This window comes from Schistocerca nitens, chromosome 5 (genome assembly GCF_023898315.1).
Source record: "Schistocerca nitens isolate TAMUIC-IGC-003100 chromosome 5, iqSchNite1.1, whole genome shotgun sequence".
In the NCBI taxonomy this organism is placed as follows: domain Eukaryota; kingdom Metazoa; phylum Arthropoda; class Insecta; order Orthoptera; family Acrididae; genus Schistocerca; species Schistocerca nitens.
Window position 1 is genome coordinate 506,690,009 of NC_064618.1, and position 23,963 is coordinate 506,713,971.

General features: G+C 45.5%; 1 protein-coding gene across 1 annotated transcript in view; it reads left to right on the top strand.

Moving 5' to 3' along the window:
* LOC126260831 (osteoclast-stimulating factor 1-like) overlaps positions 1-23,963 on the top strand; it is a 98,674-nt gene that overhangs the window by 11,001 nt on the left and 63,710 nt on the right. The window contains exon 2 of the mRNA XM_049958221.1: positions 19,469-19,515. Within this exon, the coding sequence (XP_049814178.1) occupies positions 19,469-19,515 (47 nt within the window). The remainder of the gene's footprint in view (positions 1-19,468; positions 19,516-23,963) is intronic.

Genomic DNA, 23,963 nt, shown 5'->3' on the forward strand with positions numbered 1-23,963 from the left:
GGAAGAGGATGTAGATGAAGATGAAATGGGAGATATGATACTGCGTGAAGAGTTTGACAGAGCACTGAAAGACCTGTCGAAACAAGGCCCCAGTAGTAGACAACATTCCATTAGAACTACTGATGGCCTTGGGAGAGCCAGTCCTGACAAAACTCTACCATCTGGTGAGCAAGATGTACGAGACAGGCGAAATACCCTCAGACTTGAAGAAGGATATAATAATTCCAATCCCAAAGAAAGTACGTGCTGACAGATGTGAAAATTACCGAACAATCAGTTTAATAAGCCACAGCTGCAAAATACTAACGCGAATTCTTTACAGACGAATGGAAAAACTGGTAGAAGCTGACCTCGGGGAAGATCAGTTTGGATTCCGTAGAAATATTAGAACACGTGAGGCAATACTGACCCTACGACTTATCTTAGAAGCTAGATTAAGGAAAGGCAAACCTACGTTTCTAGCATTTGTAGACTTAGAGAAAGCGTTTGACAATGTTGACTGGAATACTCTCTTTCAAATTCTGAAGGTGGCAGGGGTAAAATACAGGGAGCGAAAGGCTATTTACAATTTGTACAGAAACCAAATGGCAGTTATAAGAGTCGAGGGACATGAAAGGGAAGCAGTGGTTGGGAAGGGAGTGAGACAGGATTGTAGCCTATCCCCGATGTTATTCAATCTTTATATTGAGCAAGCAGTGAAGGAAACAAAAGAAAAATTCAGAGTAGGTATTAAAATCCATGGAGAAGTAATAAAAACTTTGAGGTTCACCGATGACATTGTAATGCTGTCAGAGACAGCAAAGGACTGGGAAGAGCAGTTTAGCGGAATGGATAGTGTCTTGAAAGGAGGATATAAGATGAACATCAACAGAAGCAAAACAAGGATAATGGAATGTAGTCGAATTAAGTCGGGTGATGCTGAGGGAATTAGATTAGGAAATGAGACACTTAAAGTAGTAAAGGAGTTTTGCTATTTGGGGAGCAAAATAACTGATGATGGTCGAAGTAGAGAAGATATAAAATGTAGACTGGCAATGGCAAGGAAAGCGTTTCTGAAGAAGAGAAATTTGTTAACATCGAATATAGATTTAAGTGTCAGGAAGTCATTTCTGAAAGTATTTGTATGGAGAGTGGCCATGTATGGAAGTGAAACATGGACGATAAATAGTTTAGACAAGAATAGAATAGAAGCTTTCAGAATGTGGTGCTACAGAAGAATGCTGAAGATTAGATGGGTAGATCACATAACTAATGAGGAGATATTGAATAAGATTGGGGAGAAGAGAAGTTTGTGGCACAACTTGACTAGAAGAAGGGATCGGTTGGTAGGACATGTTCTGAGGCATCAAGGGATCACCAATTTAGTATTGGAGGGCAGCGTGGAGGGTAAAAATCATAGAGGGAGATCAAGCAGATTCAAAAGGATGTAGGTTGCAGTAGGTACTGGGAGATGAAGAAGCTTGCACAGGATAGAGTAGCATGGAAAGATGCATCAAACCAGTCTCAGGACTGAAGACCACAACAACAACAATAATCCAGGGGAGAAAAGTAGCTTTTAGGACTTGGTGGACATACATCGTGATACTGACCTTCTGCAATATTGAGTCCTGAAATTAGCAGCAAAAAGAGCAGAGGCTGCTGCAAAAGATGGATGCTACCAGGATTTGTATGATCAGCTTGTCAGGTTCCATAATCGTTCAACCCAGGACACTGGACATATTGTGCATGTCAAGGAGCCGTAAAATAACTGTTTAGAGACCAACAAGCTATCTATCTACAGTGGTAAGACTGTGTTGTTGTTATCAGCAAGAACAAATCTCCACTCCCATGAGTTTCAAATCATGACCCTATCTTTGGACCTATGCCCTTAATTATAGCCGAGGCTATAAGGCTTGCCATTAAGAAGATAAAAAAAAGGTAAAAAAACTGGGCTAGGCTGTACCAGGGAATTCCAGAAAATCCTCGGAATGCCACAGTTTTCAACCAGGTCATCACCAAGAACAAATTTCTGTACCTGTGGACAACTAGCATGACAGCTGCAATCTGGAAGTGTAAAGGAGATGTAAGCAACTGCTCAACTTACTGCCATGTTCAATTCCTCAATGACATACTGAAAATATTCAAGCAAGTGCTAGACATTAGGTTAAGCAGCATTGTCACAGTAACACCTGGCCAGAGTGGATTAGTTAAGGACTGCAGCGCCCACAGATGCAACCGATATCACACACTTATTGATAGAAAATCATAGGGAGACAGAGAAGAGTGTACACAAGACATTTCCGTACCTGTGGGTCTGGGGGTTAGAATAGGCCCGAGGTAATCACGCCTGCAGTAGGAGGCAACTAAAAGGAGTCTCACAAGTTTCGGCCTTTATGTGATAGTCGCCTGTCGGGTTTGATGTCCATCTTTCTAAATTTTCCCGAAGAGTGAGCCAATTGGGGAAGGGCACCTTACATGGTGCATCATGTCCATCGTGCATTGAGATCTTTAGTCCACTTTCTCGTCGGCGCATTGCAGTCCCGCTCATTCTCCATCTCACCCTGCAGGTCCGGCGGTAAGAATAGGCCTGAGGTATTCCTGCCTGTCGTAAGAGGCAACTAAAAGGAGTTTCTCACGTTTTGTCCTTTATATGATGGTCTGTTGTAGGGTTTGACCTCCAGTCTGCAAAATTTTCCCAAAGAGCAAGCCAATTAAGGAAGGGCACCTTACATGGTGCATCGTGTCCATTGTGCATTGAAATCTTAAGCCCAGTTTCTTGTTGTCGCATTTCAGTCCTGCTTATTCTCCATCTCTTGGTTGAGGACACCTTCCTGGGTACGTTTTCCACCAACCACCTTGCAGTGTTGCTTTCTGCGTTGACGATGACCACGGAGTTCTTTGTACCTGATATCCAGCATGGTAGCCAGTCCGTTGTGGTGGGGCCACCATGTACCCTGTTGGTTGTAGCCCCTTGACCACACAGGGATTGTTCTGCTGATGCCTGCACAGTTAACTCCCCACATATGCCATGGAGTAGATGCCCATCCCCTGGGGCATCGGGACTCCCAGCAATGACCATCCTGCCAGGTGGTCTTTGCTGTGGCTAGGTGGTGCCAAAGAGCAGGGTCCCTGGTCGGAGTAGGTGGCATCAGGGCGGATGACACGCGATGAAGCGTAGTCAATCATCTCTTGCTGGTCGTGAAAACCAGCAGTCTCTAAGCGTTCACGAGCTCAATTCAATGCACTGAAGTACGACCCCAAATCGTTCCCCTCCTTGGCCACACCAAGGGAGGAGCGTCAGACTAAGGATGGCAGCGGATCTTATTCTCCCTGGTACCTTGTATGTTCAAGAGCTGATGGGGAATCTTTCATGACAATGAAGCCTCAGCTTTTTGTTGAGCATTTAGAGGACAAGTTTGGGGAGGTAGAGGGATTGTCCAAAATGAGATCTGGGTCAGTCTTGATCAAAACAGAATTCTCTGCCCAGTCACAGATGTTACTTACTTGTGTCAAGCTGAGGAATGTTTCTGTAACCATCACGCCCCATAAGAGCTTAAATATGGTCCAGGCTATCATAGTTCAAAGGGACCTTCTTTTGCAGTCGGACGATGAGCTGTGCGCAAATTTAGAGCGGCGAGGTGTACATTTCATCGAACGTGTGCACTGGGGTCCGTGGGATAATCAGGATGCCACTGGTGCCTTCATCTTGGGGGTGAGACATTGCCTGAGAAGGTCAAGGTGATGGTCTACTGCTGTGATGTAAAGCCCTATATCCCTCCCCTGCGGTGCTTTATTAAGTGCTGGAAGATTGGTCATATGTCTTCTCGCAGTACTTTCAGCGTCACATGTCAAGATTGCAGACGCCCATCACATCCGAATACTCCATGTGCCCCGCGTCACATCTGTGTCAACTGCGGAGAGCACCATTTGTCTTGCTCTCCAGACTGCAGAATTTTACAGAAAGAAAGGAAAATCCTGGAGTACAAGACCCTGGACCGACTGACCTACACTGAGGCTAAGAGAAAATTTAAACACCAACATCCTGTAATGTATGACATCGTCTTATGCCGCCACTACAACAGTTCTGGCACCACCATCTCCCGCCAATCCCCGTTACCTCTCAGAGCCAGAAGACTACACCTTCCCCCTAGATGGTGGGGGGCATATCCCTCCCCTCCAACAATTTCCTTCCCTGTTGCTCCCGCACTACCTAATTCCGGAACAACACTCCCCCAACCATCGGGGACGCCTGTCCCCACTTTTAAGCCAGAGAAGCGCAAATCTTCTTCGGCTTCTCTTGCTGGGAAGGGGTCCCTTGGGTCACTCCTTTCCCAGGTTTTTGCTAGTGGGAAAGATGACACCCGCCAGAGGCTGCCCAAAAGCAGCTGGTCGTAGGGCTTCATGCTCATCCTCAGTCCCGGAGACGGAGCCAGTGGAGTCCTCCAGCCAGGGAAACCCAAGGAACAGTGAGAGAAATCCAAAAAGAAGAACCCTAAGACCAAGGAAATTGCAGGGGCACCCACACCACTGCTACCTACAAGCTCTGCATCTGAGGATTGGGTGGAGATTCTGGCAGGTGACCGTGAGGCGTAAACTGCCTCATTGAATGTTCCATGTCTTCCCAGTCTCATGATGACGTCATCCTCCAGTGGAATTGCGGTGGTTTTTTTCATCGCTTGGCTGAGCTACAGCAACTGTTAAGCTTTACACCTGCTATCTGCATTGCCCTGCAGGAATCCTGGTTCCCGACAATGCGGACCCCTGTCCTCCACAGCTATGAGGTATATTACAGGAACCATAGCCTTTGTAATCGAGTGTCAGGTGGAGTTTGCTTTTATGTCCTAAACTCGGACTGTAGTGAAACTGCGCCCCTTCAAACCCCTCTTGAAGCTGTGGCGTCAGAATAAGGACAACACAGGAAATAACTGTGGTGCAGTATCCCTGAATGTATTAACTGCACTGATTGATCAACTCCCTGAACCTTTCCTACTTTTGGGAGATTTTGATGCCCATAACCCCTTGTGGGGTGGCACCGTGCTTACTGTCCGAGGCAGAGATGTCGAAACTTTACTGTCTCAGATCGACCTCTGCCTCTTAAATACTGGGGCCACCACACATTTCAGTGTGGCTCATGGTAGTTACTCGGCTACTGATTTATCAATTTGCAGCCCAGGACTTCTCCCATCTATCCACTGGAGAGCACATGATGACCTGTGTGGTAGTGACCACTTCCCCATCTTCCTGTCACTGCCCTGGCCTCAGGCCCCTGGATGCCTGCCCAGATGGGCTTTAAACAAGAACATCGATGTGATGGTTGAGCAGGTGATTTCAGCAATTGTTTCTGTGGCAGAAAGCGCAATCCCTCGCTCTTTTGGGTGCCCCCGGCGTAAGGCAGTCCCTTGGTGGTCTCCGGAAGTCACTGAAGCAATTAAGGAGCGTCGGTGAGCTCAACAGTGGCGTAAGCGGCACCCTTCCCTGGAGCACCTCATATCCTTTAAATGGTTTTGTGCCTGCATTCGCCAACTGATCAAACAACGGAAGCAGGAGTGTTGGGACAGATATGTCTTGACCATTGGGTGCCATATGTCACCTTCCCAAGTCTGGGCAAAGGTCAAATGTCTTTTCGGGTACCAGACCCCAACAGATGTTCCTGGTGGTACCGTAAATGGCGTATTATCTACCGACGCAAACGTGATTGCCAAACACTTTGCTGAGCACTTTGCTCGAGCCTCTGCGTCGGAAAATTACCCCCCCTCCCAGCCTTTCTCTCTCTCAAGTGGCGACTGGAAGGGAAAGCCCTCTCATTCACTACATGCCACAATGAATCCTATAATGGCCTATTTACAGAGTAGGAGCTCCTCAGTGCCCTTACACATTGCCCCAACACATCTCCTGGGCCTGATCCAATCCACAGTCAGATGATTAAACATCTCTCATGTGACTACAAGCGACGTATACTCGTCATCTTCAACCGGATCTGGTGCGATGGCGTCTTTCTATCGCAATAGCGGGAGAGCACCATAATTCTAGTGTTCAAACCCAGTAAAAACCTGCTTGATGTGGATAGCTATCTGCCCATCAGTCTCACCAACATTCTTTGTAAGCTGCTGGAACGTTTGGTGTGTCGGCGGTTGGGTTGGGTCCTGGAGTCACGTGGTCTACTGGCTCCATGTCAGGGCATCTTCCGCCTGGGTCACTCTACCACTGATAATCTTGTGTCCCTCGAGTCTGCCATCTGAACAGCCTGGTTGCCGTCGTTTTTACTTACAAAAAGCATACAACATGACCAGGTACATCATATCCTTGCCACATTGTATGAGCGGGGTCTCCAGCGCCCGCTCCCAATTTTTATCCAAAATTTCCTGTCGCTCCATACTTTCCATGTCCAAGTTGGTGCCTCCCATAGTTCCATCCATACCCAGGAGAATGAAGTCCTGCAGGGCTCTGTATTGAGTGTGTCTATTATTTTGTGGCCATTAATGGTCTAGCAGCAGCTTTCGGGCCCTCCGTCTCTCCTCTGTATGCAGACGACTTCTGCATTTTGTACTGCTGCTCCAGTACTGGTGTTGCTGAGTGGCACCTACAGGGAGCCATCCACAAGGCGCAGTCATGGGCTCTAGCCCACGGCTTCCAGTTTTCAGCTGCAAAGTCATGTGTCAGCATCATACCGTTCATCCGGATCCAGAACTTTATCTTCCTGACAATCCACTCACTGTAGTGGAGACATATTGATTCTTAGAACTGATCTTTGGCGCTCGATTGACGTGGCTTCCTCATCTTAGTCAGCTTGAGTGGAACTGCTGAGAGTACCTCAATGCCATCCGTTACCTGAGCAACATCAATAGGGGTGCAGATTGCTATATGCTGCTGCTGCTGCTGCTGCTGCTGCTGCTGTTCTACAGAGTCCTTGTTCAAACCATCAGCGTTACGTTTACTCGACCCTGTGCACCACTGCAGGGTTCGAGTAGCGACAGGAGCTTTTAGGACAAGTCCAGTGACCAGCGTACTGGTGAAGGCTGGAGTCCCTCCATTGCAGATCAGACGTGCACAGCTGCTCGCCAGTTATGCTGCACACATTTGTAGTTCTCCTGAACATCCGAATTACCGTCTCCTTTTCACGCCCATGGCGGTCCATCTCCCACGTCGGTGGCCCAGGTCAGGGCTAACAATTGCATTTCGCGTGCAGTCCCTTCTCTCCGAACTGGAGTCCTTCCCTTTACCACCTCTACTTGTGGTCCGTTCACGTACACCACCATGGTGTACACCTCGGCCGCATCTTCTTCTGGACCTTTCACATGTCCCTAAGGACTCTGTTAAACCCACCCCTACTGCTGTCACTTCCTCTCGATTCTTGGCACGTTCCGGGCCTCTGATGTGGTTTACACCGATGGCTGATGGTCACAAGTGCTTTGCGTATGTTCATGGAGGACATATTGAACAGCAATCCTTACCAGATGGCTGCTGTGTTTTCACTGCAGAGCTGGAGGCCATATCTCGTGCTCTTGAGCACATCTGGTCATGCCCTGGTGCATCATTTCTTATGTGTACTGACTCATTGAGCAGCCTACAAGCTATCAGTGCTACCCTCACCATCCTCTGGTAGTGTCCATCCATGCCCTGGAATGGTCCAGTCATTCAGTGGTGTTTGTGTGAACCCCAGGACACGTCGGAATCCCAGGCAACGATCTTGCCAACAGGCTTGCCAAACAGGCGATGCAGAAACCGCTTCTGGAAGTGGGCATCTGAAGCTGACCTGCATTCTGTCTTATGCCACAGGGTTTTCAGGCTTTGGGAGATGGAATGGCATAACAGTACGCACAACAAGCTGTGTGTCATTAAGGAGACGACAAATGTGTGGAAGTCTTTCATGCGGTCCTCTCGCAGGGAACCAATTGTCCTCTGCCAGCTCCGCATTGGCCATACATGGCTAACGCATGGTTACCTACTCTGTCGCAAGGTCCCACCTCTGTGTCACTGTGGCCCCCAAATGACAGTCGTCCACCTCTTGCTGGACTGCCCACTTTTAGCCACTCTTCGGCAGACTTTTAATTTTCCCACCTCCCTACCGTTGGTGTTGGGCGATGATGCTTCAGCAGCAGCTTTAGTTTTACGTTTTATCCATGAGAGTGGGTTTTATACTTCTATGTAGGTTTTAGCGCATGTCTTTTGTCCCTCTGTGTCCTCCATCCTAGTGCTTTTAGGGTGGAAGTTTTAATGTGTTGCCGAGTGGCTGGCTTTTCCTTTTTATTCTTGTAGTCAGTCAGCCACTGTAATCTGCTTTCTTGTTTACTCTCTTCTGGTTCTAGTGTCTCTCTGTTGTTTTCTTGTCCTCTTATGCTCCGTTTAGTGTTTGCTGCCTTTCCTTCGTTCTTGTGGTTTTTCCTTTCTTTCCGTTTTGTGTTATATCTCTCGTCCGTTTTGCTCTCACACTTTTGGCATTGTTTTATTAGGAACAAGGGACCAATGACCTCATAGTTTGGTCCGTTCCACCCTCTTTTAAACCAACCAACCAATCATTCTCCATCTCTTGGGTGAGGACACCTTCCTGGGTGTGTTTTCCACCATGCACTATGCAGTGTCGCTTTCTGCGCCAACGATGACCATGGACTTCTTAGCACCTCATATCCAGCATGGTAACCAGTCAGTTGTGATCGGCCACCATGTACCCTGACAACACAGGGATCGCTCTGCTGATTCTTGCGCCATTAACTCCCCACATATGCCATGGAGTAGATGACCATCTCCCTGGGGCATGGGGACTCCCGGTAATGGCCATCCTGACAGGTGGCGCCCTTGGGGTGGGTCCCTGGTCAGAGCGGGTGGCATCAAGGCAGATGACACGCCATAGTACGTAATCTCTTGCTGGTGATCCACCGCCAGCAGTCTCAAAGTGGGCAAAGTCTACCTTCAATGCCAAGAAATATGACGCCAAATTGTTCCCCTCCCTGGCCACACCGTGGGAGGAACGCCAGGCTAAGGATGACAGTGAAGCTTCTTTGCCCCAGTACCTCATATGTATGAGAGTTGATGAGGAATCTTTCATGTCCATGTAGCCTCAGTTTTTTGTGGAGCATTTGGAGGACAAGTTTTGGGAGGTGGAGGGCTTGTCCTAAATGCGCTCTGGGTCAGTCTTGATAAAAACAGCATCCTCTGCCCAGTCACAAGCATTACTTGCTTGTGACAAGTTGAGGAATGTTTGTTACCATCACGCCCCATAAGAGCTTAAATATGGACCAGGGTATTATATTCCACAGGGACCTTCTTTTGCAGTCTGACGATAAGCTGCACACCAATTTAGAGTCGCGAGGTGTTCATTTCGTCCGGCATGTCCATCGTGGTCCGAGGGATAATCAGGTTGACACTAGTGCCTTCATCTTGGGGGTGAGACATTGCCCAAGAAGGTCAAGGTGATGGTCTACTGCTGTGACGTGAAGCCATATATCCCTCCCCAGGTGTGGTGCTTTAAGTGCTGGAAGTTCGGCCATACGTCTTTGCTCTGTACTTCCAGCATCACGTGTCGAGGTTGTGGACGTCCATCACATCCCAATACTCAATGTGCCCCGCCTCCCATCTGTGTCAACTGCGGAGAGCGTCATTCACCTTGCCTGCCAGACTGCAGGATTTTACAGAAAGAGAGGAAAATCATGGAATATAAGACCCTGGAGCGACTGATCTACACTGAGGCCTAGAGGAAATTTGAGCACCTACATCCTGTGGCTATGACCACCTCTTACGCCACCGCTATGAGAACAGTTGTCGCCCCATCAGTTCCTCGCATTCCTGTCACCTCTCAGAACCAGAAGACTACACCTGTTCCCTTTATGGTGGAGGGCACTTCCCTCCCTCTTGCTCCTGCACCACCTAGTTTGGGAACCTCCCCCCCCACCCTACCATTGGGGATATCAGTCCCCACTTCTGAGCCAGAGAAGTGTAAGTCTTTGGCTCCTCTCACTGGTAAGGGGCCCCCCTGTGTCACTCCCTTCCCAGGCTTCTGCTAGTGGGAAAGATGATACCCGCAAGTGGCTGAAGAGCCCAAAAGCAGCTGGTTGTAGGGCTTCATGCTCATCCTCAGTCTCGGACACTGAATCAGTGAAGTCCTCCCAGCCAGGGAAACACAAGGAAGAGTGAGACAACTCGGAAAAGAAGGTCCCCAAGACCAATGGAATTGTGGTGGCATCCACACCACCGCTACCTACAAGCTCTGCGTCTGCAGATGAGGTGGAGATTCTGCCATCCGCTGAGTACCTAGATCTTGCCGAACCCTTAGACACAATGGATATAGACTGCTCAGGCAAAAAGTCAGTGGCAGCAGGTGACCATGAGGTGTAAACTGCCTCGTCGATTGTTCCATGTCTTCCTAGTCTCATGATGATGTCATCCTCCAGTGGAATTGCGGCAATTTTTTCCACCACCTGGCTGAGCTACAATGACTGTTAAGCTTTACACCTGCTATCTGCATTGCCCTCCAGGAAACCTGGTTCCCGACAATGCAGACCCCTGCCCTCTGTGGCTGTAAGGGATACTACAGGAACTGTAGAGACTATAATCAAGTGTCAGGTGGAGTTTGTGTTTATGTCCTAAACTCAGTCTGTTTGAACCTGTGCCCCTTCAAACCCCTCTTGAAGCTGTGGCTGTCAGAATAAGGACTACATAGACAATAAATGTCTGCAATGTATATCTTCCTCTTCTCCTGAAAGTACTAGCTGCATTGATTGATCAACTCCCTAAACCTTTCCTATTTTCGGGAGATTTTAATGCCTATAGCCCCTTGTGGGATGGCACCACGCTTATTGGCCGAGGCTCATTTCAACTTCTGCCTCATAAATACTGGGGCCACCACACATTTCAGTGTGGCTGATGGTGGTTACTCGGCCATTGATTTATCAATTTGCAGCCCAGGACTTCTCCCATCTATCCACTGGAGAGCTCACGACAACCTGAATGGTAGTGACCACTTCCCCTTCTTCCTGTCATTGCCCGGTGTCAGGCCCATGGACACCTGCCCAGATGGGCCTTAAACAAGGCAGACTGGGAAACTTTCACCTCTGCTGTCAGCATTGAATCTCCCCCACATGGGAACATCAGTGTGATGGTTGAGCAGGTGACTACAACAGTCGTTTGTGTGGCAGAAAACACGATCCCTCGCTCTTTAGAGTGCCCCTGGCAAAAGGCAGACCCTTGGTGGTCGCTGGAAGTTGCTGAAGCAATTAAGGAGTGTTGGCGAGCTCTACAGTGGCATCCTTCCCTGGAGCAACTCATAGCCTTTAAACGGCTCCGTGCCCGCATTCGCCAATATATCAAATGGTGGAAGCAGGAGTGTTGGGAGAGATATGTCCTGACCATTGTGTGCCATTCATCACCTTCCCAAGTCTGGGCAAAGGTCAAATGTCTTTTTGGGTACTAGACCCCAACAGGTGTTCCCGGTGTTAACATAAGTGGTATGTTATCTACCGACGCAAACATGATTGTCGAGCACTTTAATGAGCACTATGCTCGAGCCTCTGAGTCGGAAAATTACCCCAGCTTTTCGCACTCTCAAACGGCAGCTGGAAGGGAAAGTCCTGTTGTTCACTAGATGCCACTGTGAATCCTATAATGTCGCATTTACCGAGTGAGAGCTCCTCAGTGTCCTTGCACATTTCTCTGACACAGCTCCTGGGCCTGATCCGATCCACAGTCAGATGATTAAACATCTCTCATCTGACTGCAAGTGACATCTCCTCGTCATCTTCAACCGGATCTGGTGCAGTGGCGTCTTTCCATCACAATGGCAGGAGAGCACCATCGTTCCGGTGCTCAAACCTGGTAAAAACTCGTATGATGTGGATAGCTATCGGCCCATGAGCCTCACCAGTTTTCTTTGTAAGCTGCTGGAATGTATGGTATGTTGGCAGTTGGGTTGGGTCCTGGAGTCATGTGGCCTGCCGGCTCCATCTCAGGGAGGCTTCTGCCATGGTCGCTCTACCACTGGGAATCTTGTGTCCCTCAAGACTGCCATCCGAACACATTTTCCAGGTCCCAACACCTGGTTGCCGTCTTTTTTTAATTTACGAAAAGCGTATGACATCACCTGGCGACATCCTATCCTTGCCACATTATACGAGTGGGGTCTCTGAGGCTCGCTTCCTATTTTTATCCAAAATTTCTTGTTGCTTCATTCTTTCTGTCTCTAAGTTGGTTCCTCCCATATTTCCCCCCATATCCAGGAGAATGGTGTCCTGCAGGGCTCTGTATTGTGTGTGTCTCTGTTTTTAATGGCCATTAATGGTCTAGCAGCAGCTGTAGGGCTGTGCTTCTCCCCTGCTCTGTATGCAGACGACTTCTGCATTCATGAATCGACGCATGAATCGAAACATGACTGCGTCGCGTCGTTTCATGATTCGAGGGTCAGCAACTGATAAAAAAAAATGGGGCCCCGCGGGGTCCCAAGGTCGCGATGGCGGCGGTCCCTGTCCTGCTGAGATAATTTGTCCTTTTAGGACAATTATCTGAGCAAGCACCCATGCCAGAAAAAGGTTGCCCAACACGTGCTGATAACAGGAGTTGTTTTAACCGGCTGTATCCGAATTTTAGTATATAAGGAGGATGATTTGGAGTACAGCACATCATGTCTTCTGAACCGATAACGTCGACATCTACGAACAGCAGCAGCAAGTGTGTGTGTGTAACCTCCTTTCAAGATGTATACTGTAATCTTCGACTGTCAAGGCTTCAAGACATGTGCGAATGAATTTGTTCCTAAGGACTTAGCATTCCAAATGCTGTGCGATGATGGAACAGTGTTTGCCTCTGGAAGTTACATTCTTCAATGTACAACACCGTATTACGAACTTGATATCGAATCAGCAAAATGGTTGGCAGAGAACCATCACCACTACAACATTAATTCAGTTGGAGTCTTGCTGGATAGTGCATTAAACTCCATCAAATCAATGGTACCAACAAACTGCACTGTACTTGTTAAAGGTACTGAAAAAGTGAAATGGGTAAGAGAGTTCTTACCTGACTGCCTAATAACTAATGTGGAGGAGAAAGGCTGCCCTTCACTACATTCTCTACGTAAGCTGAATGGTATTGGCAGGTACCAACCAGTAACTACGAAATTGAATACAAATCTGCTGGTGAAGTGGTACAGAGAGTACTACTTAAAAAATTATGCCGAACAGTGTGGAGTAAAGAGTGTAATGGACCCTCACAAAAGCAGGCAAGTGTGATCTGTTAGACAATTGTGAATCATGTGAAAACTGTGAAGCTTATTTTCATTTCCTAGTATTCAGGCCTTTTTTGTAAATGCTTTAAAATTCCTGATGTGTTGTGTGATGGTGTGCATCTGTGGTATAACTATTAGGAACTTGAAGAAGCAGTTGTTCGTTTGGTATATCTTTAAAACATAACTGTAATTTTTATATAATTCTTTAAAAATAACTAATTTTATATAATAAAATTACATTTTATGTTACTGTAATCCAACTGTTATGTTTTCTATCAAAACCTAACCATTTCACAAATGCCTTATTTCCTTTCCTGTACAATACTTTCTCTACTAGATAAGTATTGGGGTATTTTGTTTTCTGTAATTCATGACCATAAAACTCACCAGCAATATTATTTAGTTCAAAATCTTGCAGAGTGTTTGTCCTAGGATTTGTTTCTTGGACTCCAATTATCTTAAATATTTCTGTAGACCAATTTGGTGTGTATCCTTTATCAAAAATGGCTTTCTTTTACTGATTCTTACGAACTCTCCTACTTTAAATTTCTGCTTTGATTTGTCTATGGTACGTATTTTATTATATACTGTGGATAAAAGGTGATTATCATTAACATCGCAGGGTCGCATCTTAATTGTGGAATGCTTTGTTCTATTATATTTATCAATTAAATGTGGTAGAATGTTAATCCACCTGTAAGAGCCTGTAGCTGTAAATTCTTTAAACATTAGTCCTTTTAATGTTCTGCTGAAACGTTCAACAACTGAAGCCTTCAGATTGGAATAAGTAGAATAATGACGGATGTTAAGTCGCATCATTAACATTTTAAATTTTGAATTATAGAATTCTTTCCCAAAATCTGTTTGTAAAAATGCAGGTACTCTCTCACTATGTTTGTACAATTTCTTAATAGCTTTTGTAATTTCATCTCCAGACTTGGTCTTTAAAGCAACTGCCCAAGCATATTTCGAGTACACATCAATCAGTGTTAGTAATTTTACCTGAATTGTATTTAGAATATGCACTCATTTCCACTAAATCAGCTTGTTGCAAGTCATCAAGTCCTCTGGTAATAACTGTCTGCCTAGGATACACTTTTCGAGCACTACGATGGAGCTCATTAGCAATGGCACGTTGTGTCATATTGAGTTGTGTAATTAGAGAAAAGTGATGTCATTTACACATGTCTGATGTTCTTTATACATGCAGAATATATGAAAAAATTCAATGTCACTTAGGAGGGGACAAGAGGAAAAATCTGTCAATGATATCACAATGAGCAAAAGACGTCATATTATGTAAGGTTAGTGCCATCAAGTACATCAGAGGAGGGAACAAGAGGAAAAATCTGTCAATGATATCACAATGAGCTAAAGACGTAATATTACGTAAGGTCAGTGCCATCAAGTACATCACCATGACATCATCATGACTTAAAAAAATATCAGCAAAATCAACATCTTCCTCCTCTGAATCACTTACAGCATCTAATGCTCCACCACAACGTACACTTCTGAATAATGGCGTATTAACGCAAAAATAAATTATTACCACCTTTTATATAAATTACGTTATCAGACAGCACGTGTCGGGCAACCTTTTGCTGGCGTGGGTGCTTGCTCAGATAATTGTCCTAAAAGGACAAATTATCTCGGCGGGACAGGGACCGCCGCCATCGCGACCTTGGGACCCCACGGGGCTCCATTTTTTTTATCAGTTGCTGACCCTCGAATCATGAAACGACGCGACGCAGTCATGTTTCGAATCATGAGGGTCAAGTTGCTGGTGTTGCTGAATGACACCTACAGGGACCATCCATAAGGTGCAGTCATGGGCTCTAGCCCACGGTTTCCAGTTTTCGACCGCAAAGTCGTATGTTATGTTCTTCTGTCAGTGTCGTACTATTCATCCAGAACCAGAACTTTACATTAATGATGATCTGCTCACTGTAGTGGTGACATATTGATTCTTAGGACTGGTTTTGAATGCCCAATTGACTTGGCTTCCTCACCTTCATCAGCTTAAGTGGAAGTGCTGGCAACACCTCAATGCCCTCCGCTGCCTGAGCAACACCAACTGGGGTGCAGATCGGTCTATGCTGTTGCAGCTCTACAGAGCCCTTGTTCAATCCCGCCTTGACTATGGGAGTCTCGTTTATGGTTCAGCAGTGCCCTCAGCATTGCGTTTACTCGACCCAGTGCACCACTGTGACATACGCCTAGTGACAGGAGCTTTTAGGATGAGTCCGGTGACCAGTGTTCTTGTGGAGGCCGGAGTCCCTCCATTGGAGGTTAGGCGTGCACAACTGCTGGGCAGTTACGTTGCATACATTTGTAGTTCTCCTGCATATCCAAATCACTGTCTCATTTTCTCACCCACGGCGGTTCATCTCCCACATCGGCGGCCGATGTCAGGGCTTCCAATTGCAGTTTGTGTCTGATTCCTTCTTTCCGAACTGGAGTCCTTGCCTTTACCACCTATACTTGAGATCCATTCACGTACACCTCCATGATGTACACCTATGCCGCGGCTTCGCCTGGACCTTTCTATGGCCCTAAGGACTCAGCTACCCCCGCGGCTCTCTGTTGCCACTTCCTCTCGATTCTTGACATGTACCGAGGCCACAAAGTGGTTTACACAGACGGCTCGATGGCTGATGGTCACGTCTGCTTTGTGTATGTTGAAGGAGGACATATTGAACAGCATTCCTTGCCTGAAGGTGCAGTGTTTTCACTGCCAAGCTGGTAGCTATATCTCATGCTCTTGAGCACATCCGTTCATGCCTTGGGGAGTCGTTTCTTCTGTGTACTGACTCCTTGAGCAGCCTACAAGCTATCAACCAGTGCTACCCTCATTGTCCTTTGGTAGCGGCCATCCAGGAGTTCGTCTATGCCCTGGAACAGACCCGTCGTTCAGTGATGTTTGTCTGGACCCCAGGTCATGTCGGAATCCCAGGCAACGAACTTGCCGACTGGCTGGCCAAACAGGCTATGTGGAAACCGTTTATGGAGATCGGCTTCTCTGCAACTGACCTGCATGCAGTACTATGCCGCAAGGTTTTGCGGCTTTGGGAGATGAAATGGTGTAACCTCAGCATGCACAACAAACTGTGCGCCATTAAGGAGACTACGAATGTGTGGCAGACCTCCATGAGGGCCTCTAGCAGGGATCTGTGGTTCTCTGCTGGCTCCGCATTGGCCACACTTGGGTGACACATGGCTACCTCCTGCGCCATGATGACCCACCTGGTTGGTGCGGCGCCTGGCTGACAGTGGCCCATATCTTGGTGAGCTGTCCTCCTTTCGGACTTGTTGCCATTAATTTTAGCTGACAATGCCTCATTGGCTAATTTAGTTTTACGTTTTATATATGACGGTGGGTTTTGTCATTCTATATAGGTTTTTGTGAATGTCCTTCATCCCTTTGTGTTCTCCATTCTAATACTTTTAGGGTGGATGTTTTAATGTGTCACAGAGTGGCTGGCTTTTCCTTTTTATTCTCGTGGTCAGCCAGCCATGGTCATCTGCTCTCTTGTTTTATCCCTTCTACTTGTTTCTTGCTTCTCTCTGTGTTTTTCTTTTCTTTTTTTTTGTCCATAATAGTGTTGGTTGTCCTGTTGTTCTTCTGGTTCTTCCTTTTTCCTGTCATTGGGCTGTACGTTTCCTTTCTTTTCTTCTTTCCGTTGTGTAATTATTTTACTGGGAACAAGGGACCGATGACCTTGCAGTTTGGTCCCTTCACCCCCTCTTTGAACCAACCAACAAACCATAGCTCTTAAGGTATGAATTTTACTCTACAGTCTTTCCTTGTTTTGATCTAAACTATATGCTTCCAAAATATGGAAAGCAAAGAGATTGCAGTAGAAGAGATTTGTTTTGCAGTTGTTATTAACCATTCAAACACACATTTTTTTTTTTTTTCAAATAACTGATTTCAACAGTCTTAGCTGTCATCTTTGAGTCTAGTACCTTTTTTTGTAGTAAAACAGGTTTATTTTATGCTGAACTTCATGCACAAGATGTCTGGTGGATAAAACTCAGCACATTATAAATGGTTGTCATCGCTAAAGCATTTAAAATGTTGAAAAATATTATATTTACTGCTCAAAAGTTCTTAATTCATGGCAATAATGAAATGTACCATATTTCAAACCTCTATCTAAATACTCATTGCTTTCCAGAGGCCTGATTTTTTAACTTTTTTAATGAGCTGAAACTTTAGTTCATGTGACTGGGCATAAAACAACTTCTGTGCCTAGGCCATATGTTTGTTGTGCATTGACCCTTCTTGATGACAGCTAGAGCATTAACAAAAGTCGGTTTATTATACTTACCTATTTTTAAACACTTAAATAAAACTATACAACTTCATGGTGGAACTGGGGTGAAGTAAATCATTTTTTCTCAAGGGTTCTTTAAACACTCATGAATGCGGGAAGAATGAGACTTAATGAATGCAGCAAAAGTGTGATGCAGCGGATGTAGCAACAAATATATATAACAGTCTAGTGGTGCAGTGTATCGAAGACAAAGAAGTACTCCTAGCTCTTAAGGTATTGTCAAATGTGATGAAGTTGGCTGCTGGGGTGAAGTTGACTGAAAAGTTAACATAAAATGTTTTTTTAAGTAACAGCACATCAGTGCAAGTATATGTACATTAACTTATGAATTTGCCATGTAGGTTGCAGTTTTGTTTGTTGCACCCCACAGTTGTCAGTGGAAAATGGTGCATGCATAAAAATGTAAATTGTATGAACTAAAAAAATATAGCCTAGCTGTTTTACAACTGTGTCTCACAGAAATAACTTTAAGTGGAAAACTAAGATGGTTAAGTTTAAAGTCTAAAATCAGTCAACTTCACCCCGTGCGACGGTATGCATTTTAGGGCCCATCTTTAGTAGCTTTTTTTTCTTCAAATGATGGTTCTTGCCATATCCCTGAATACTGACCATTCCTCTCGGAGCACCCTTTGTGTATATTATATGCAATGTGAAACTATGAATATCATACTGCTTCTACGAAATGTCAGTATTGTGCAGCAGCTTGAAATCCAAAGGAGTGTTTTCATGGAAATTGATTTATTGAGTGTCTGAGAAGATTTCATAACGTGTTGTCTGTGGAATCCTGAGGCAACAAAAAATAATTAAAGGCGTTTGAGGGGATGAAGTGTTGTCATTGAGAGAAATTTCTCATCAGCTTATACTTTCTGTGTACCCTCAAGGCAAAGTAGATGATGAATAATGTTCACAACAATCTCCTGTGAGCTCTTCTCTCTGGCCCTGCTGGACCATGTAGTGCTGACTGGCTGTTTTGCCGTCTTCTCCTACTGATGTCATTTGGATACTGTATGGAAGGGCAATGGCCAGCACATTAACTTCCTAGACCTTGGAACTGCTACTTCCCATTCAAATAGCTCCTCATTTGACATCACAAGGCTTAGTGGAACCCCATTTTCCTGATCTCCCACCTAACAAAAATCCCTGGAAGTACTGGGAATAGAATCTGGTTCCTCCACATGACAGTCAGACATGCTGACCACTCAGTCACAGAGATGGACTTAATACCCTCCTGAATACACAGAATGAAAGAGAATGTTGTTATACTTGGGGGATCCATGGGAATGAGGGGTATTGCTGTTGCTTACGTAGCAATGATAGATTTGCAGATTACCTGCCATTAATTTTCTCTGACATAAACATAAATGCTGTGAAAGTTTTGTATCAATGTGACATATCCACAAACAGTTAAGAATTTAATGGATATCAAAATAACCCTTTCATCTACCATTTATCAGTCATCAGTTAGCCACATTTATGTGAAGGGTCTTTTATATTATCTTTAAAACTATCTTCCTTGTACTTTGTACTGAGCAATGAATTTGGAAACAGGTAGCCTGTCAAATAGATAACTTAGGGACGTTATTCACTATTGCTTAAGTACAGTGTTGTAGCTGTTGTTGGTCTTTGGAATAAACCGTCATTAAAGAAGTCAGGTGGTGATTAATTCAAGATATAGATATCTTACAATTTGCTAATCAAGAAACTAGGATCTGGAAGCATGAGTGCTGTGAGCTAAATTGGTAGTAAACAGAAATTTTTTTCATTGTAGTTGTGTCTGCCTGCTGCTGATTTCTCACAGTCCATTAATAGTTCAGCTCAGCACATAGAATTTTTCTTCAGAATATTGATACACATCCAGCTTAATCCTCAAGGATAAACTGTATTAAACTTTAAAGTTCCAGATTCCTGTTTCCTAATGTTTGCTTTCATTGATTTACAGGAAAGGTGAAGGTTGTGAGAGCACTGTACAATTACACAGCACAATTAGTAAGTAAAAACAAATCTTAATTTTATAATTAATTGCCTACTAATTCACTAACACAACAAAATTCTGATGACTGTCACCATTGGCTCAGTGTGTTACCCAGTTGTCGGAATCGAGTCACAAGATTTCCACAGGTGTTGGAAGTAAAATGTGTTCCTTCACTCTTCCAAGGATACCTTAAAAGTGGAACATAATCTAATCAAAGTCTGAATAAAATGGGAGATTCTTGTTTCACTCATTGATGTAAGTTTTCATTATATTTCTGAATTATCATGGAAAAGGATAGACTTATATCATTGTTTTAGATTTTTGCTTCCTACAGATGAAAGACACCAGAAAAAAGTTATAGTACTTTTCCCTTGTATCAGACGGTCAGAAAAAATAAGAGGGGTCAATCTCATACTTGTTACTTGTTTTGGGGTGAGACCGATCTTTTTTTTTTCTTTTCTTTTCTTTTCTCTCTCTTTTTTTTTTTTTTTTTTTTTTTTTTTTTTTTTTTTTTTTTTTTTTTTCCCCCATACATACAGAGTGCTAACGAGCAGAAATGTTTCTTCAAAATCTAAGGGATTTGGTTCATCCATTTTTGAGATAATTAATTGGAACAATAAATAACTGTAGATTTTTTTATTTCTGTTACATTGAAGAAACAACATCAGAACTAAGAATGATAAAAACTGAAATCATATATTCTTAGCAAATGCATATTTTAAACAATTGCATCCTTCAGTAGAAGGTATTGGTTACGTAAATAAAATGCCATTCACAGGTGCTGCTGAGAAGTCAGTTTCTTCCTCTGTAAGTACTTTGTGGGAACCTCCAGTTCATCTCATTCTCAGTATGGTCGTCTACCTTTATTTTCTCATCTTCCAGACTTACTCTGTAGATTTTTCCCTAGAGCATTCTCAAAAATTTCATAAGTACAGATGAACCCTTCTTTAAATTGTCTATACTCCTCAAGGTACTGTACATTCACTCTCACACTAGCTGACCTAGCGAGACGGCACACTGGACTTGCATTTAGGAGGACGACGGTTCAATCCTGCCTCTGGCCATCCTGATTCAGGTTTACAGTGACTTCCCTAAATCGCTCCAGACAAATGCTGGGAAGGACACGGCCAACATCCTTCCCCGTCCTTCCCTAATCCGATGAGACCGAGGACCTCGCTGTTTGGTCTCTTCCCCCAAACAACCCCAACCCCTAGCTGACATTTCCTCCTCCACAGACTCTGTGCATCTGTCCTAGCTGTGATGAAAGTGATATCCAGTGGTTGCATGGATTTGGTGCATAGATATAAATTTTATACTGTGAACACTACTGTGACTGAAGTGAAGTTTAAAACGTCTCCAATAATATCTGGTGTATTGCAGAAAATATTCATCGGATGTTGCCATATAAATTGAACCATGCTGTGCATTAAATGTCGATGCTTTGGTATATGTCTTGCCAGTTAACAAATAAACCAGTTTGTGGAGACTGGCCAGCTGCTTCATGAAAACCCATCATGTGAGTGGAGGTTATCACCCTTCCTGATCCCCAGAGTGTGCTACCCAATTCAGGAATTTAAAATCCAAGAACTTAAGGTCTCAGATTGCCTCTCCGCTCAAAAAAGTGCACTCATTTACATCCTGTCTCATTGGTATTGGCTTTTGCCTCTAATGTGGCCAGGTCATTGGCAGCACCTCGAATACTTACTCTTTTCATTCCCTCAGTGTCAACCTTTTGCAGTAGTGCAAGTAAATCTGCCCATGAGGGAGATAGACTCTACTCCTCTGTGGATTCTTGACTCCCAGCACACAGCCAGAGAAGCAACATCTTCCTGTGGCACCTATCAATACCAGGCCTGCCTTTGGATTACCATCTTCATGGAAATCTACAGGCTAGTGACCTGACACAAGCCATTGAGTAGAGGATGATGAGGATGAGTATAGTCCCAATCTTTACATAGTCCATTCTCTCCACTGTCCTGAATGATGATGAAGTGATGAGGACAACACAAATGCCCAGTCCCCAGGCAGAGAGAATCCCTTACCTAACCTGGCCGGAACCAAACCCAGGAGCCTGTGATCCAGAGGTAGCAACACTAGCCACTGGACCGCGAGTTGCAGACTTTAGTGAAGGAGCCATGGACTAAGGGTCGAAGGGCTGCCTGCTTCTCTTCAGTTCCTGCCCCCATAGTGGATAAGCCCTCTCAAAAGTCTGGACCTTCAATAGAAGGAAGACGGCTACTCCAGTGACGTCAGAGGTGTCAAAAGCTTAGGGAACTCTGAATCTACATTTGTCGATGTTCTCCCCCGCCTCCCACTGGCAACATACAGTGATCCTGTGGTGTGACCTATTATTGCCTTGGCCTCGTCACACCTAGTTAGGACACCCTTAACATGATGTTTCAGTGGAACTGGTGTATATATTACTGTCATCTGCCAGATCTGCAATACCACACTGGAAGATATAGCACTGAGAATGAAAATGACCCAAGTGATCACCATTTGTAACATTTATTTACCTCCAAGCAGAGCACTTACTTAAGATGAACACCTTGATTCAGCAGCACCCTCTCCCTTTTCTCCTATTTGTCAATTTCAACACACACCACCCCCCTGTGGGGGAGTACCATGTTATCTGGTGGGGGCCTTCTGATTAACCTACATTTTTCCAGTCTTGATCCGTGTCTCATCGATAATAGTACACTTACTCACTTCAGTGCCACTCATGCCACCTTTTGGGCTATGGACCTTGTGATCTGTTCCTCCAGTCTCGTGGATTCACTACAATTGTTGTTACATCACAATCTTTGTGCCAATGATCACTTTCCAGTAATCCCATTACTTATTTGTCACTGTCCAACAGACCATTTGCCCCCCTGCGGGTTCGGGGGTAAGAATAGGCCCGCGGTATTCCTGCCTGTCGTAAGAGGCGACTAAAAGGAGTCTCAAACTTTTCGGCCGTATGTGATGGTCCCCTGTTGGGTTTGACCTCCATCTCTCAAAATTTTCCCGAAGAGCGAGCCGATTGGGGAAGGGCGCCTTACTTGGTGCATTGTGTCCATCTAGCGATCAGACCTTTCGCCAGCTTCTTTGTCGTTGCATTGCAGTCCTGCCCGCTCTCCATCTCTTGGGCATGGATACGTTCCTGCGTGCACTTTCCAACTTGCGCTGTGCAGTGCCACTTTCTGCACTGACGGCGACCATGGACCACATGTCACCTAACATCCAGCACGGTAGCCAGTCCGTTGTGGTGGGGCTGCCATGTACCCTGTTGGTTGTAGCCCCCTGACAACACAGGGATCGCTCTACTGATGCCTGCGCCGTTAACTCCCCACGTATGCCAAGGAGTAGATGCCCGTCTCCCTGGGGCATCAGGACTCCTGGCAATGGCCATCCTGCCAGGTTGCTATTGCTGCGGCTGGGTGGCGCCCGTCGGGAGGGCCCTTGGTCGGAGTAGGTGGCATCAGGGCGGATGACTTGCAATGAAGCGTGGTACATCATCTCTTGCTGGTGGCCAGCCGCCACAAGTCTCTAAGCGTTCTCGAGCTCAATTTAATGCTCAGAAGTACGATCCGAAAACGTTCCCCTCTCTGGCCACGCTGTGGGAGGAGCGTAAGTCTCAGGATGGAGGTAACAGTTATTCGCCCCGATTCTTAGTTTGCACGAGAGCTGATGGGGAGTCTTTTCTATCCACAAAGCCTCAGTTCTTCATCGAGAATTTAGAGGACAAGTTTGGGGAGGTGGAGGGCTTGTCCAAAATGCGCTCTGGGTCAGTACTGATACAAACGGCATCCTCCGCCCAGTCACGCAGGTTACTTGCTTGTGACAAGTTTGGGGATGTTAACGTTACCATTACACCACATAAGAGTTTAAATATGGTCCAGGGTGTTATTTTCCATAGGGACCTCCTTTTGCAGTCTGATGACGAGCTGCGCGCCAACTTAGAGCGTAGAGGTGTTCATTTCGTCCGGCGCGTTCATCGGGGTCCGAGGGACAATCAGGTTGCTACCGGTGCCTTCATCTTGGCCTTCGAGGGTGATACATTACCGGAGAAGGTCAAGGTGATGGTGTACCGTTGTGACATCAAGCCCTATATCCCTCCCCCGATGCGGTGCTTTAAGTGCTGGAAGTTCGGCCATATGTCTTCCCGCTGCACTTCCAGCCTCACCTGTCGAGATTGCGGACGCCCATCACATCCCAATACTCCATGTGCCCCGCCTCCCATCTGTGTCAACTGCGGAGAGCATCATTCACCTTGCTCGCCAGACTGCAAAGTCTTTCAGAAAGACCACAAAATCATGGAATATAAGACCCTGGACCGGCTGACCTATACTGAGGCCAAAAGGAAATATGACAGACTACATCCTGTGCGAATGACGTCTTCTTATGCAGCTGCTACAACTACTGTGCTAGCCCCATCAGTTTCGAGACTTCCAGCAAGATCGATGAGCAGTAAAACTACTCC